Below are 15,613 nucleotides of genomic sequence, written 5' to 3'. Positions count from 1 at the left end.
ATGAAGGGGGTCACAGTGTGATGAAGGGGGTCACAGTGTGATATAGGAGGCCACAGTGTGATAAAGGGGTCACAGTGTGATGAAGGGAGTCATAGTGTGATGAAGGGGGTCACAGTGTGATGAAGGGGGTCACAGTGTGGTGAAGGGGGTCTCAGTGTGATGAAGGGGTCACAGTGTGACAAAGGGGGTCACTGTATGATGATGAAGGGGTCACAGTGTGACAAAGGAGGTCACAGTGTGATGAAGGGGGTCACAGTGTGGTGAAGGGGGTCACAGTGTGTTGAAGGGGGTCACAGTGTGATATAGGGGATCACAGTGTGATGAAGGGGGTCACAGTGTGGTGAAGGGGGTCACAGTGTGATGAAGGGGGTCACTGTATGATGAAGGGGTCACAGTGTGATGAAGGGGGTCACTGTATGATGAAGGGGTCACTGTATGATGAAGGGGTCACAGTGTGATGAAGGGGGTCACTGTATGATGAAGGGGTCACTGTATGATGAAGGGGTCATATCTGTTATTTGTTTCTCTTATTGTTATGATTTATTTTATAGCTATATAGTATTTTACTTAAAATAAAATAAAGAACAAACCTGCCTGAATTGTATCCTAAAATACATTCATTTGGGAAACGTAGTGTTGTAGGGCACATGGCCTACAGGAGCCAGGATTGTAGAGGGGGAGGAGTTGGGACTGTAGAGGGGGAGGGGTCATGTCTGTAGAGGGGGAGGAGTCAGGACTGTAGAGGGGGAGGAGTTGGGACTGCTCACTTCAGGCCATCAGCGCCCTTTCCATTTTGCTCATTGTCGCTGAGTAACAAAATTCGACATTCTTTGCTTGGCACAAGATCTCAAGGACCGTCTTGGACAGTGCACTGTATTCAGCCATCCTGTACATTCCTCTGTGATACAGGTACTCTTCATTTGAGTAACTTGCCTCTCAGAAAATAGTCTCCAAAAAACAGCCTGGGATTATCCCACCACTTGCCACCAGTTATAAACTGTGACCAGATGGGTTATTTACCCCCTCCTGTGCATTCAGGTATAAAGATGTGTTGGTCACTCAGATGTAAAGGCCTAATTAGCATGGGACTTCCTTTAGAAAAGTTACAAAACAAATGTCTTCCAACATGAAATACTGTCTCAGATATCAATACATTTCCAATACAACAATCAGTACATTTACAATGATATTCAGCGCCGCACTGCGCCTCTAATTGGGTACCAGGCTCTGTTAATAAGGATTTAGCCCACCTAGGACACCTTCTTGTTGGGAGACGGAGAATTTGCCTACGCTCTTCGTATCCAAGCAATTATTTGTTAATGTATTGATATGTCTGTGCAGGAGTATGTATAGTGTAAAGTGTAATATGGTTCCTCTGCCTATGTAGGAAATCATTGCTCTCCTAGTCCTAGCTGACGGCTCTGACGTCAATCTGCACCCGAAAGCGCTTTCTGCACTATTATTTCTACAGATACCTGCCTAGGTGTCTATATCCACACGTCAGTATAGGGAGGGATAGGGTTGATAGCATAGTCCCAGCAAAGTGTTACATTAATAGCCGTCACTGAGGCACTCTTGACTGATAGACACAGGGTAAAAGCCAGAACCCACCCTGGTATTGGTACAACGTGCACTGTAGGTCCACTGTTACCACAATAGCAGAGAAGAAAGTTATTGTTTGATCAAGTAAAGACCGGTTGCACCAAACACTTCTGCTGTTATCTGAGGCCTGGCAACAATTTATTTATTTTATTTATTAAATGTAAATCACTTGAACAAATACATATTTATGATTTGTTACAGAATATTTAATTGTACTGAAACAAAAGATTGAACATTTAAGATACTAAACAACTATACTTACCGAGGACATCACATGTACCCTGTAAATAAGATGTTATCTGTCATTGAAAGAGATAATGTGGGCACACCACGCTCCCATTGCCATCCTTTAGTTACTGCATGGGCTTATGGATACAGCCGGAGTTGGTGAATTTACAACTATCATTGAAATAAGTTCCCAGAGAGCCAGGTTGTGGGGGGCATGTATAAGCACTATTCCCTGTACGCTGAGATACCTGGACATTATAACTTTACAGATATAGCACATTAGTCATTAGATTTACCTTTTAACACTTTCCTTTCTGTATTCTCGGCTTAGGACCTGAAGCGCCACTGAATGGTATCCTGAGCCGACAGGTTTTATGATAATGATAGTACAATAAAATATTTAGGTGGGGACACTGGGATATATCATGAGTCCGGCAGAGTGATGGAACGATGACACACAAAGCTGAGCCTTTCTCTCCCATAGATGATCATAGTGAACCCTTTGGGGTTTTTGCCATCGTCATCATCATCAACATTTATTTATATAGCGCCAGCAAATTCCGTAGCGCTTTACAATTGGGAACAAACATTGATAAAACAATACTGGGTAATACATACAGACAGAGAGGTAAGAGAACCCTGCTCGAAAGCTTACAATCTATAGGACAATGGGAGTTAGAAACACAAGGGCATGTGCTACATCATATTGCACACTGGACCAGCCAGACTGCAAAGGTAAAAGTACTGAGTGGGCTATGTGTGTTGCAATGTTGGTCAGAAGGTTGTTGTCTTGTGTTAGCTGTGTAGAGGATGGTAATAGGGTAATCTAGGGAAATTAAGATGATGGTTGAGGAATATCATAAGCTTGTCTGAAGAGGTGGGTTTTCAGTGAACGCTTGAAGGTTTGAAGACTAGAGGAAGTCTTACTGTGTGAGGGAGGGAATTCCACAAAGTGGGTGCAGCCCGGGAAAAATCCTGTAACCGTGCATGGGAGGATGTGATGAGAGTGGAGGAGAGACGTAGATCTTGTGCAGAACGGAGGTGTCGAGTAGGGAGATATTTCGAGACAAGTGAGGAAATGTATGTCGGTGCAATTTTGTTGATGGCCTTGTATGTTAGTAGAAGAATTTTATATTGGATTCGTTGAAATACAGGCAGCCAATGTAGAGACTGACAGAGTGGCTCAGCAGAGGAATAACGGTTTGTAAGGAAAATCAGTCTAGCCACTGCGTGCAAAATAGATTGTAGGGGTTCAAGTCTGACTTTGGGAAGACCAGTAAGTCGATGCGGGAGATGATGAGTGCATGAATTAATGTTTTTGCGGTGTGTCAGATATGTGCGTATTCTGGAAATGTTCTTTAGGTGTATATAACATGATTTAGATATAGAGTTGATGTGGGGAATAAACAACAGTTGTGAATCAAGGATTACACCTAGGGAGCGAGCTTGCAGGGTGGGATTTATGGTCATGTTATCGACAGAAATAGAAATGTCAGGCAGGAAGCTTCTGTTCTTGGGTGGGAAAATTATTAATTCAGTTTTTGAAAGATTGAGTTTGAGTTGGCGAGAAGACATCCAAGATGAAATGGCAGAAAGACAGTCAGTAACGCGAGACAACACAGATGGTGAAAGATCAGGAGAGGACAGATAGATTTGTGTATCATCCGCATAGAGATGATACTGAAATCCAAAGGAGCTTATTAGTTTTTCAAGAGATCTTATGCCGGCTACATTATTGTAAATCTGCCAAGTTAAAACCAAGCGATTCTCAAACTGTGTCACCGGGCCAGACATGACACCAGGGGTATATTTACTAAATTGCAGGTTTGAAAAAGTGGGGATGTTGCCTATAGCAACCAATCAGATTCTAGATATCATTTATTTAGTACATTCTACAAAAGTACAGCTAGAATCTGATTGGTTGCTAAAGGCAACATCTCCACTTTTTCAAACCCACAGTTTAGTAAATATACCTCCAGGGATTCATAGGAGAACTGTTACTGTAAACTGCACCAGATGCAGAAGTAGGAGGTGGTGCATATTGTGGATGATCCATAATCGATGCAAAAGAGGTTTATTCGTGCATTACATAAAGGACCGCTAAACCCAAAGCTGTAACCATGTTAAGATATAAACCATATAGGTAAAATAAATTGTTCAGTGTGAACCTCAAATTCTACTGCAGTCTGGACCTGGTCCTGTGTACGAATCCACAGAGTGATCTTCTGCAAAGCAAGTCTGCCAAGCTGTCAGTCACTCTGCCTGCTCAGTAAGGGAATCCCCTCCCACCTAATTAAAGAAGAATGATAGCGTGCGTGATGTACATAGTTCACTTGTATAAACACTCCAGTTATTAAGTATATTTTTTATCTCAGTAATATACAGTCTTTGATATATACATTAATGTCAAACTGAAAGAATATGTCTTAGTAAATAGAATGAATAACAGTCAGTTAAACTCCAGAAACAAGAAATACCGCCAGAGCAGCTCGACTACAATAATCGCGTTAGACTTTGCACAGGAACGGAGAGGATGGTTTACTGGGCTCAAAGTGTTTGATCTCATCTTGTCTGGTTCGGCCCAGCTGGACGGCCGTGAGGCTCATTGGTTCATTAGTATATGGAAGCGGTTGGTAGACGCACAGATGTGCGTACTCATTATATCCTACATAGACCTGGGGGAGACAAGGCGAGAGGAACAGGTCACAACTATACAGCATGAGCATACAGTTTACTGCCTAATAACATTGGGCCTGATTCATTAAGGAACTTAAGCAATACATTTCTTACTTAAGTCTCCTGGACAAAACCATGTTAAAATGAAAGGAGTGAAAATTAGTTTTCTATTTTGCACATAAGATAAATACCGTCACACAAGCAGACACAAGTGTGCATGTCAGCAACCCTGCACGGGCAGAGGTAGGTGTGGGATTGTTTGTGCACACAGTGACACAGTGGCTCTGTGGATGGGTGTACGTTCAACTCCGCATCAGGCCTATTGTGCGGCTATTTATGGGACCATGGTGGGATTATATAGTTTGGCCAATGTCCTACCGACAAACACTTTAAACCTTACTCTTAACTTGTTAAAATTGTATTTTCAAAAATGTGTTTGTTGGAGCCTCATTAATGTCTGAGAGTAAGTGGACATCGTGAGTGTCTATTTGAACATTTTTATTACATTGGATGGACATATAAAAGCAGCCTGAGGATTAAATATAAACCACAATTATTGTGGAATGGATGAAATGAAGCTTTTATTTGTTACGTTTAAAGAAAGCGTAAAAACTCTTAATACCGGCATATTCATGAAACATTAAATCTTCTGTGATTATGGGATCTATTTATCAATCGGGGATAAGCTAAAACTCCAGAAAAAAACGACTGTTTTCACAGAAGAAAGACTCCGTTACTGCTTAGTCCAATTTATGAAGGGGTATTACTCTGTCGTTCACTCAGATACAGACAATTAGTGAACATATAGTGAAGACAATAACTTATTACAATTACTTTCCATGTACCATTGGGAGAGGGAGCTGGAGTGTCTGGGATGGGGCTGGATTTTCGGCTGCGTCCTGGTTTGTAGCGCTCAGATCTTGGATTTACACTGGCTGGAAATCTGTTGGTCAGGAGATTAGTGCTCGGTGGAATGTCATCAGCATCTAGTATGGACTGCAGTGTAGCTGTGTACTGCTGAGGAATGGGTTCCTTGGCATATTGGTGGCATAGTGGCTGGCATAGTGGATGACGCCACGGCAGCAGCTGCCATGTAGGTGTCAGCGTGCAGGAACAATCCCCATGGAGGAGAATTGCCCAGGGCACCTGGAGTTACAGCCCAGGGACCTTCCATCCACCACTTGGAGGGATCTTCTCACCTGGTGACCAGCAGCCCGACCTGTATCCCAGGAACAAAGGATGCACTAGAGGAGAGCTTCATGGTCTTATCGCCGCACGTGCACAGTGTACACAATGCATCTTACCAGGAAGGTGGAGCTTTCACCACTGGAGGAAAGTCTTTACCGGGACAGACGGTTTTCACCAGCACTGTCCCGGGAAGGTAAATTTGTTAAAATTGCAGTAAAAGTTTTTTGGTTTTTTTTGCTGTGACTAATTATGTTTACTGTATTGTTGTATAGTTTATGTTTCTCATTTTCATGAAAAAACACCAAATCATTTTCAAGGCTGCTTGAAAAGCAACAGACACAAATCTCCTGTTACCCTTATTGGATTAGATTAGTCCTCTGTAAAGTGAGTTTACTGTTCTTCATGTTGTGGGTTGTAATCTTATATACTTTGTTAGACAAATGTAAGTTGAAAATACTATTATTAGTGTATATTTTCCTTTTAAACAATCATGTGCACTTTAAAGAAAACCCCAAAAACATGGAAAGACCATCAGAAAATAGCAGTTCATTAGCTATTAATGCTCCAATTTCCACCCATTACCTTAATGAAGTAATTTGTCCCAGCAACAACTTGAGTCTTGTATTGAACAGCTCGGAAAGTGATGAAGGATCTCCCAGTCTTCTGCTCCACCTCCCTTCTCATCTGAGGAGAACAAGACACAATGTGGTCATCAGACCATGGTCCACACACAACATAGGAGTAGATTTATTACCCCTTCTACAAAGGAAAAGGGGAGGTGATGCCCATAGAAACCAATAATATCATCATCATCATCATTTATTTATATAGCGCCAACATATTCCGTAGCGCTTTACAATTGGGGACAAACATAATAAACTAATAAACAAACTGGGTAAAACAGACAAAGAGGTGAGAAGGCCGCTGCTCACAAGCTTACAATCTATGGGACAATGGGAGATTGACACATGAGGTTAAGTATACATTTTGCATTTTGGCTCAGCCAGACTGCAAAAGTAAAAGTGACTCATAAGCTAAATGAACCCGTCACACAACAATGTTGGTCAGGGGGCAGCCGTCCCGCGTGAAAATGTTTACCAGGCTAAAGGTAGCGAGGTTAAGAGGGTGGCCGAGGAATATTATAAGCTTGTCTGAAGAGGAAGGTTTTCAGAGAACGCTTGGAAGTTTGTAGACCAGAGGAGAGTCTTACTGTGCAAGGGAGAGAATTCCACAGAGTGGGTGCAGCCCGAAAAAAGTCCTGTAACAGGGAATGGGAGGATGTAATGAGTGTGGATAAGAGACGCAGATCTTGTGTAGAACGGAGCTGCAGAGTTGGGAGATATTTTGAGACAAGAGAGGAGATGTATGTTGGTGCAGCTTTGTTGATGGCCTTGTAGGTTAGTAAAAGTATTTTATATTGGATTCGGTACAAAACAGGCAGCCAGTGTAGAGACATACAGAGTGATTCAACAGAGGAAGAACGATTTGCAAGGAAAATCAGTCTTGCCGCAGCTTGCAAAATAGATTGTAGAGGTTTGAGTCTGTTTTTGGGAAGACCAGTAAGGAGGGAATTGCAATAGTGAATGCAGGAGATGATGAGTGCATGAATTAAGGTTTTTGCAGTGTCTTGCGTGAGATATGTGCTTATTCTGGAATGTTCTTTAGATGTATGTAGCAGGATTTAGATATAGAGTCAATGTGGGGAACAAAGGATAGGTGTGAGTCAAGGATTACACCTAGGCAGCGAGCTTGTGGGGTGGGATTTATGGTCATGTTATCAACAGAGATAGAAATGTCAGGTATGCTCTTGTTGGTGGGTGGGAATATTATTAACTCTGTTTTAGAAAGATTAAGTTTGAGTTGGCGAGAGGACATCCAAGATGAAATGGCAGAAAGACAGTCAGTTACACGGGACAACACAGATGTCGAGAGATCAGGAGAGGATAGATAGATTTGGGTATCATCCGCATAGAGATGATACTGAAAGCCAAAGGAACTTATTAGATTTCCAAGAGAAGCAGTATAGATAGAGAACAGCAGAGGACCTAGCACAGAGCCTTGTGGTCTCCAACTGATAGGGGAAGCGGAGCAGAGGTGGCTCCAGAGAAATTAACAGTGAAAGAGCGATTAGATAGGTAGGATGAGAACCAGGATAGAACAGTTTCTTGAAGACCTAATGATTGCAGCGTTTGGAGGAGAAGAGAGTGGTCAACGGTGTCAAATGCAGCCGAGAGATCCAGGAGAATTAGGAGAGAGTAATGGCGTTCAGTTTTAGCAGTGATCAGATCATTGACAACCTTGATCAACGCAGTCTCTGTGGAGTGTTGAGAACGAAAGCCAGACTGAAGAGGATCCAACAGGTTGTTAGCGGAAAGAAAGCGTGTGAGGCGAGTGTAGGCAAGTCTCTCTCTAGAAGCTTGGATGGGCACGGCAGCTGAGAGATGGGACGGTAATTTGATAGAGAGTTTGGGTCGGAATCTTGTTTTTTTTAGAATAGGAGTAATCACTGCATGCTTGTATAGTGATGGAAAGATGCCAGTAGAGAGCGAGAGATTACAGATTTAAGTTAGAGGTGAAATGAGCACGGAAGACAGGGATCTACCAATTTGCGAGGGAATAGGATCAAGAGGACAGGAGGCAGAGTAGGAAGATAAAAAGAGCATAGAAATTTCCTCTTCATTTGTGGGGTCAAATGAAGAGAGGGTGTCAGAGGGTAATGGGAAGGAATTGAGCTGATTGCTTGTCAAGGAAGAGAATACCATTTCTAGTCTGATCTTGTCAATCTTGTCCTTGAAGTAGGAAGCAAGATCCTGAGCACTGATAGTAGATGGAGGGTTTGGGGTGGGAGGGCTGAGAAGATATTTAAATGTATTGAAAAGGCGTTTGGGGTTAGAAGCCTGAGCACAGAAATAAGAGATTGGAAGTATGTTTGTTTTGCATTTCGATAGGAGGGGTAGACAGAAGTATATGTGAAGAAGTCATTAGAGGTGCGAGATTTACGCCAGTGACGTTCTGCTTTACGGGACAGTTTTTGAAGATTTCGTGTCGCTTTAGTGTGCCACGGTTGACATCGAAGTCGACGTGTAGTATGTAGTGTCGCTGGAGCCACTTGATCAAGGGCCGTTTCTAAGGTTTGGTGAAAATGGGGTACTGCCGTCTCAGAGGATGAGAATGTAGAGATAGGGGAGAGAAGGTGTTGGAGAGAGGTGGAAAATTGTTGAAGATTAATAGAATTCAGATTTCTGCGGGTATGAGGAGGCTTGGTAGAGTTAGACAGTAGAGAGGTTAGAGCAGTGGGGGTGAGTGAGTGTCACGGGCACTAGGAGTCTTTTCCCAGGATATCACCAGTTGATGGACTTACCAGAGTAATATAGCTGGTACTATGGTTCTCTGGTAGCAGGGTGACAACGGAACAGGAGAATCAGCAGATGGTGAGAGAATGCTCAAGGAAAGTCTATGACTAGCAGCAACTGGTAATGAGTAGATGTATATATACGAGGAACCAGATGGACAAATAAACGTGAGGAAAGTCAGTGGTCTGCGTATAGCAAGTTGTACCACTGCTATAGTGAGGAGGAATGTCCAGGAGTAGCGAGGAGGTAGTGAGAGTCAGCGGTCTGCGTATAGCAAGTTGTACCGCTGTCTATAGTGAAGGGATGGAATCTAGGTGAAAGTAGGTAACGGGGAAGTCAGTGATCTGCGTATAGCAAGTTGTACCACTGCTTATGTGAGAGGATACTTGAAACTGGTGTCACAGGGAACAGGAGTCAGTGGTCTGCGTCAGCAAGTTGTACCACTGCTATATATATGTGAGGATGGGCACGAGGAGATGAATGTAAAGCAGAGTATACACGCGGCACACAGAACTTGATCCCACGATGATATCCACAATACAACAATAACTGACAAGCGCTGCTTGAAGTATACAAAGTCACAATAGCTATCCAGGCAATAGGAAACAAAGTCAATGGTAACAATAGCTTCAGTGGATAGGAGGCTCCGGAGAAGAACACAACTCAGTCCAGATGGATATGCAATACAAAAGCAAAGTCAATGGAAAGTATGCATACCGCGGTTCAGGAGAGCAGGCTGTCAGAGAGACGTGCAGGGATACCTGAACGGCTGAAGGCCGGCAGGCGGTGAGACCACTGGAGGAGGAAGCGGTAATCAGGTTGGTGCAGCGCACGGCAGGTAATCCAGAATCAACGAAGCAATACTCAGGAAGCAGTAGTAAGTGAAACTGGAAACATGATGAACACGGGAGAGTTGAGGCTGACTGGTATCCAGTAGTAGTGGTGGAGGCAGCGGAGAGCAGACACGCTGAACACAGGAGAGTTGAGACGATCTGGAACTCTGTAGTAGTAACGGAGGCAGCGGAGAGCAGACACGCTGAACACAGGAGAGTTGAGACGAACTGGAGTCCGGTAGTAGTAGCAGATAGGAATCAGCTGAGTGCAGGCACGATGAACACAGGAGAGTTGAAGTGGTCTGGAAACCACAATAGCAGTATACAGGAATCAGCAGGAGCTCCAAGATCAGACAACCAGGTAATGATCACAGGTGGTGTAAATAGGGAGGGTTGCCTGATCATCCAATCAATTAAAAGCAACAGGTACTGAAGGTTTGATAAGGGCTGCACATGCGCAGACCCTCAGGATGGCGGACGGCCACGGTTCCTGAACACACGGGAAATGGCACTCACAGTCCGGTGAGTGACAGTGAGTAGCTGATAAGGTGATGATCCGAGAGGGGGAAGGGTGTGTTAAGAAAATTAGAAACTGAGCATAGTCTAGAGAAAACAAGATCAAGGCAGTGGCCATCCTTATGAGTAGATGATTCAATCCACTGGGAGAGGTCAAGTGAGGAGGTTAGAGAGAGTAGTTTGGAAGCAGCTTTGGAAGGTGGGTTATCAATGGGGATGTTGAAATCAACCATGATGATGGTGGGGATGTCTGAGGATAAGAAGTGAGGGAGCCATGCAGAGAAATCCTCAATAAATTGTTGGTGTGCTCCAGGGGGGCGATAGATCAGCACAACACGTAGAGAGAGTGGATTAAAAATGCGAATAGCATGTACTTCAAAAGATGTGAATATTTAGATATCATTCTCTAGAATGTACTAGATAAATGGTAGCTCAATTCTGATTTGTTTGCTATGGGCAGCGCCTTTGCTTTATCATTTTAGAAGGTTCAATAAATCTACCCCATATAATATGTTTCACTTCATGTCTCAGAGATGTGACTGGGTCCCAGTACATGGACAGGCTGCATTGACATGAACAACTCAGCCCACAGCATCGCTGCCACCACTGTAAGTGTGGAATGACCAGCAGCACAGAGGCGGGGACAGGGGAGCCGACCTGCGGCACAGGCATTGGGCAAGAGGAGGTGACTAGAGGCACAGCAATAGGGCCAGAGGAGGCGACCAGGAGCACAGCAATGGGGACAGGGGAAGTCGACCATAAACCATAATAAAAAACAGGTCAAATTTTATGCTTTACACAATATGCTTCAAAAAGTTATAAATAATCAGGATAAATGTCCATATATGTTGGAATCTATAATACCCTTGGTCAATATTAAAAAAAATTGAGATAAATTAGCTACAAATATATGACAATTCATAAAGATTATAGCTTTTACACCAACCTGAGAGTCATCTATTTTCAGTTTAGTGGTCTGACACTTACCAATCATAAGCAAATTTCAGATCAAACAATAAACAATGTATTTGTTTTTTTTGCTTATCCGATTTTTCTGCACTAGATTTCTACAACTTAGCCTATAAAAGTGGATCTCGGACATCATAAGAGAGGTGACTCTTTTATCAAGTATATCCACAACCCCCCCTATGCGTTTCGTCTCATATGACTTCGGACTTCGTCAGGAGTCATATGAGACAAAATGCATTGGCCGAGATTAGAAATTAGAAGTTAGCTGCTTTTGTGATCTATGCCTGAAACCTTTTCTCTTCTGGTACGTGGAAATTCTGTTATTTTAATAAAGCTTTATTTGGATAACACACTCTGGAAGTGCCCCCGTCTGTTTGAGGTTTTAGGAGTCTTGTTTTCTCTGTGTAGATCGGGTGGTGGAAGGGGAGGACACGCAGAACAAACTCTGCTGGTGTTTACCTCCTCTGTGGAAATAGGAGTTACCACGAACATTATATAGCACGATATATGTTTGATTTTATGCCTACAAGTGTGTAGAATTGAAGTTTATTAGCTGTGCGCACCGTGATTTTTTATTATTATACAGCATAATCTATTAAAAAGTACTTAGGATAAAAAAAATGGCTGTATTGTCCTTTTTATGCCTGAAGAAAGCAGAAATACTCTATGAAAACAGGGTTAATTCATACTTTTCTTTAAATTATTTTAGTGTTGCTTTAGTCGGGTTTGCCAATATCTATATGGGAGGGTTTAAGGAGGACTAAATATTTTTATGGAATGGCCCATTCAGGGTGAACAAACACAGCCACTATGGTCCCAACACTGAAACCCATCCAACACTATGGTAAACCCTGTCCCAACAGTGAGGAGAACCCTGTCCCAATGCTGCGCAGCACCCTGTCCCAACACTGGGGAGCACCCTGTCCCAACAATGGGGAACACCCTGTCCCAACAATGGGGAACACCCTGTCCCCACTCTGTGGAGTACCCTGTCCTAACACTGGGAGTACCCAGTCCCAACACTGGGAAGAACCCTGTCCCAACACTGGGGAGTACCCTGTCCCAACACTGGGGAGCGCCCTGTCCCAACACTGGGGAGCACCCTGTCCCAACACTGGGGAGCACCCTGTCCCAACAGTGGGGAGTACAATTTACTTCTATAAAATGACAAATAATGTCCCAGTATGTGGTTATGGTATATACTGGGCATTTTGCTGGTAAAATAGATTTGTTACTGTCCCCCTAGCCATATAATAAAGCCATATGTCAGAATAAACCTTATTTTGGAGAGTGGAATATAACTTTGAGGGACACAGCCAGAGAGGAGGACAGTTTACATAAAGAAAAAGCAGCTTTGTCTGTCTGCAAAGTGTCCCTTTCTCTCTCACCTAAACTAGTAACAGAACAAGAGCCGGGATGAGCACTTACCTGATGGAGGAGAGGGAGCAGCTTATAACATAACAGGTGGATATTATACAGTCACAGATAGATACAATGTATCCCGCACACTGTCAGGTTCCCGCACTTCAGCGCCCCCTAGCGACTCACTCACCTGGTCACATATAGATTGTACTGCAGCGTTCGCAGGCTTAGCCCTCCCGAGACCCCCGACCATAGCCATGATTGGATCAGTCCGTGTCTCAACTTGATCTATCAGCTCAGCACAGTCTCAGGTTATATGATGCGGGACATACCATTACTCAATAGGTGGGACACACCTCACAGGGCAATCTCTGAGCAACATTCCTGCAGGTGGGTGTAGATTTAATAGGTGTAGATTTCTCCATCATTACTCACTCTGTTTACTGTACAATCTAATTAACAATCTATTCACTAATAAACCCACTATACTGTACGTCACACTTAATGTGCACTGTGTTACTGTACACCCTATTCACTTTACACCCCATTTTCTGTACACCCTTCTTACTGTACACTATTGATTTTGCACAATATTTAATTTACATCCCATGTGCATCTTGCTTCTTGTCAACTGTACTGTTCGCTCTATCCACATTACACCCTATATACAGTACACCGTTACCTAATACCCACCAAATTAATTTTATAATTATATTCTGTTTAATTTGTAGCGTATTTACTAAAGACTATTGACTTTACACCTTGTAACTTGTCATTATTCACTTGATAGCAACAGACAGCAGACACTGACAATTACTATGTGATATATGAGTGTTATGTAGAAGAACGAGTGTGACAGCTTAATAAGAAGGGGAAATACATTATATACATTGGTTCTAATGTGAGCATATTAATCTGGTGATCGTCATGCAGACAATAGATTCTTCTGTCATAGAACATGCAGAGAAAACAGGGACAATATGGAGCACGAAGAGAAGAAGGAAAAGAGGTACAGCTACTATTTAATAGTAACTAAGTCTAATATAATCATTCACAAACAAAACAACGAAGATCGTCCATCACAACCTAAAATGTATTTGTTAGATATCTCTCAGATATAATTATAAAGATATATGCATATTCTCATCAGTCATTATATAATCATCTTTCATCGGTAGTTAATGATTAAATTAAACACTGAAACTATCTAAAGAACAGAACAGGAAAGATATCCTGATACAATAGTTAGACTGGGTACACCGGTGGTACTCATTACCACGGCCATGTAAAACCCCAATATCGTTTTAAACGACAGAGGAGTAACGATGGGTATAAGCCCTACACTAGTAAAATCACTACTTACCATATGTGAGACATGAAGTTTGTCCGAAGGTTGAAATCACTGTGCACTGTCAAATCCGAATGCCCTAAACAGCTACAGTAGCAAATGACGTGATTTACTATGGACACAGTGAAAATGCTGCTTTTAAAGTGACAATACCCGGACCCTCCTCCATGTATAATGGAATACAGACGTGGAGTCCGAGTTTTGCCGCTTTAAAAACGATTATCATTCCAAAGCTCATTGTATCGTTTCATTTGCTTGTTAAACTGAAATAATAATCTCGTTCAATGATGAAACAATGTCATTCCAATCCTGCAGTGTGTACGCACTCAGGACCGGCAGTGTCCATAGATCTCCATGGAGTTTACAGAGTCGGGATCTCTTCAGCCGATGGTTATAACAGATAAAGAGCACAGATCTGAAGGTAAATTGTGTAATATGTGTATAGTACAATTAAATAAATGAACTGTGTTACACTTGATACAATGTAATACTAAGTATCTATTTTATTTATGCAGACAGAACTTAATTGATTGTGAGTTTGTAGTAGTCTTAGTATATTCAGTGACGATCATTTAAACAGATTAGGATATAGATTACTACTATATCTCTACATTAATAGCCATTATTATCACAAATTCACCCATAGCCCAAATCATAGAAATATGGAGATATAACATTATTAACAGTTTTCAAAGCACCTTAATAAACAATTTATTTACCTGCAATTCAATATTCAAAATATATGACAATATACCAGTAAATTGATTATATCTGTAGTACAAAATCCCATTTGTTAATATAGGTGATGAAGCCAACCTGTATTCATCAATCAATAATATAAAATATCCATGTCCATCAATTCAATCTAATAGAAATATTGATCAATTATGTTTAGATACTATATTAGACCAACTGTCATGAAATACAGGAATATAATAGACTTCAGTTATGAAAAATTATTATCATTATTAATATTACTATTATTATTATTATTATCTTGACGTTAAGTTAAAAATACAAGATAATATTGAATAAAAATAAATATCAATTCTAAATATAAATAAATATATATATATACAAAATTAATCCCCTTTTTCAGATTTTTTTATTTTTTACTTTCTTTTTAAAATTTTATATACAATTTCTGGTAAATAAGACACTATAGGGCTGATTCATCAAAATACGTATCTGCCGATTTTAAGCGTATTATATGTAAAATCACTGTGTGCATGCCCAGAATCTGGAGATACTTCCGTGAACGCAGCCTTGTCCGCTGCGTCCTGGAACGTAAAGGACACTTACTACAATGTATGATTTTAGGGGTGGAAGGTGGTGAGAATGAGGCGGAACCACGCAGAGAGTGCACAATAAAGGCGTTCACCTGCAGATATGTGCGATGTAAGCTCTTGCGCTCGTAGAAGTTCACATATCTTCAGATGTAAAGCCTGCGCCACCTTGGGGTATATTCTAAGTCGTTGCTGCTAGCTCAGAACAAACCCATCTGCACACCGGTGTCAGCTAATGGAAGCGTGGCCGGG

General features: G+C 41.9%; 1 protein-coding gene across 1 annotated transcript; it reads right to left on the bottom strand.

Moving 5' to 3' along the window:
• Positions 1 to 3,815: 3,815 nt before the first annotated feature.
• Positions 3,816 to 13,022, bottom strand: LOC142140548 (cystatin-B-like). The gene is made up of 3 exons (XM_075198262.1): positions 12,918 to 13,022; positions 6,277 to 6,378; positions 3,816 to 4,505 (listed from the first exon to the last, which is right to left on the bottom strand). Exons 1-3 carry the CDS (start codon positions 12,984 to 12,986, stop codon positions 4,338 to 4,340), a joined length of 339 nt encoding a protein of 112 aa, XP_075054363.1. The 5' UTR covers positions 12,987 to 13,022; the 3' UTR covers positions 3,816 to 4,337.
• Positions 13,023 to 15,613: the final 2,591 nt, after the last annotated feature.

Source organism: Mixophyes fleayi, chromosome 2, assembly GCF_038048845.1.
Source record: "Mixophyes fleayi isolate aMixFle1 chromosome 2, aMixFle1.hap1, whole genome shotgun sequence".
Classification (NCBI taxonomy): domain Eukaryota; kingdom Metazoa; phylum Chordata; class Amphibia; order Anura; family Limnodynastidae; genus Mixophyes; species Mixophyes fleayi.
The sequence above is the reverse complement of the archived record's forward strand: the minus strand, read 5'-3'. Positions and strand labels throughout refer to the sequence as shown.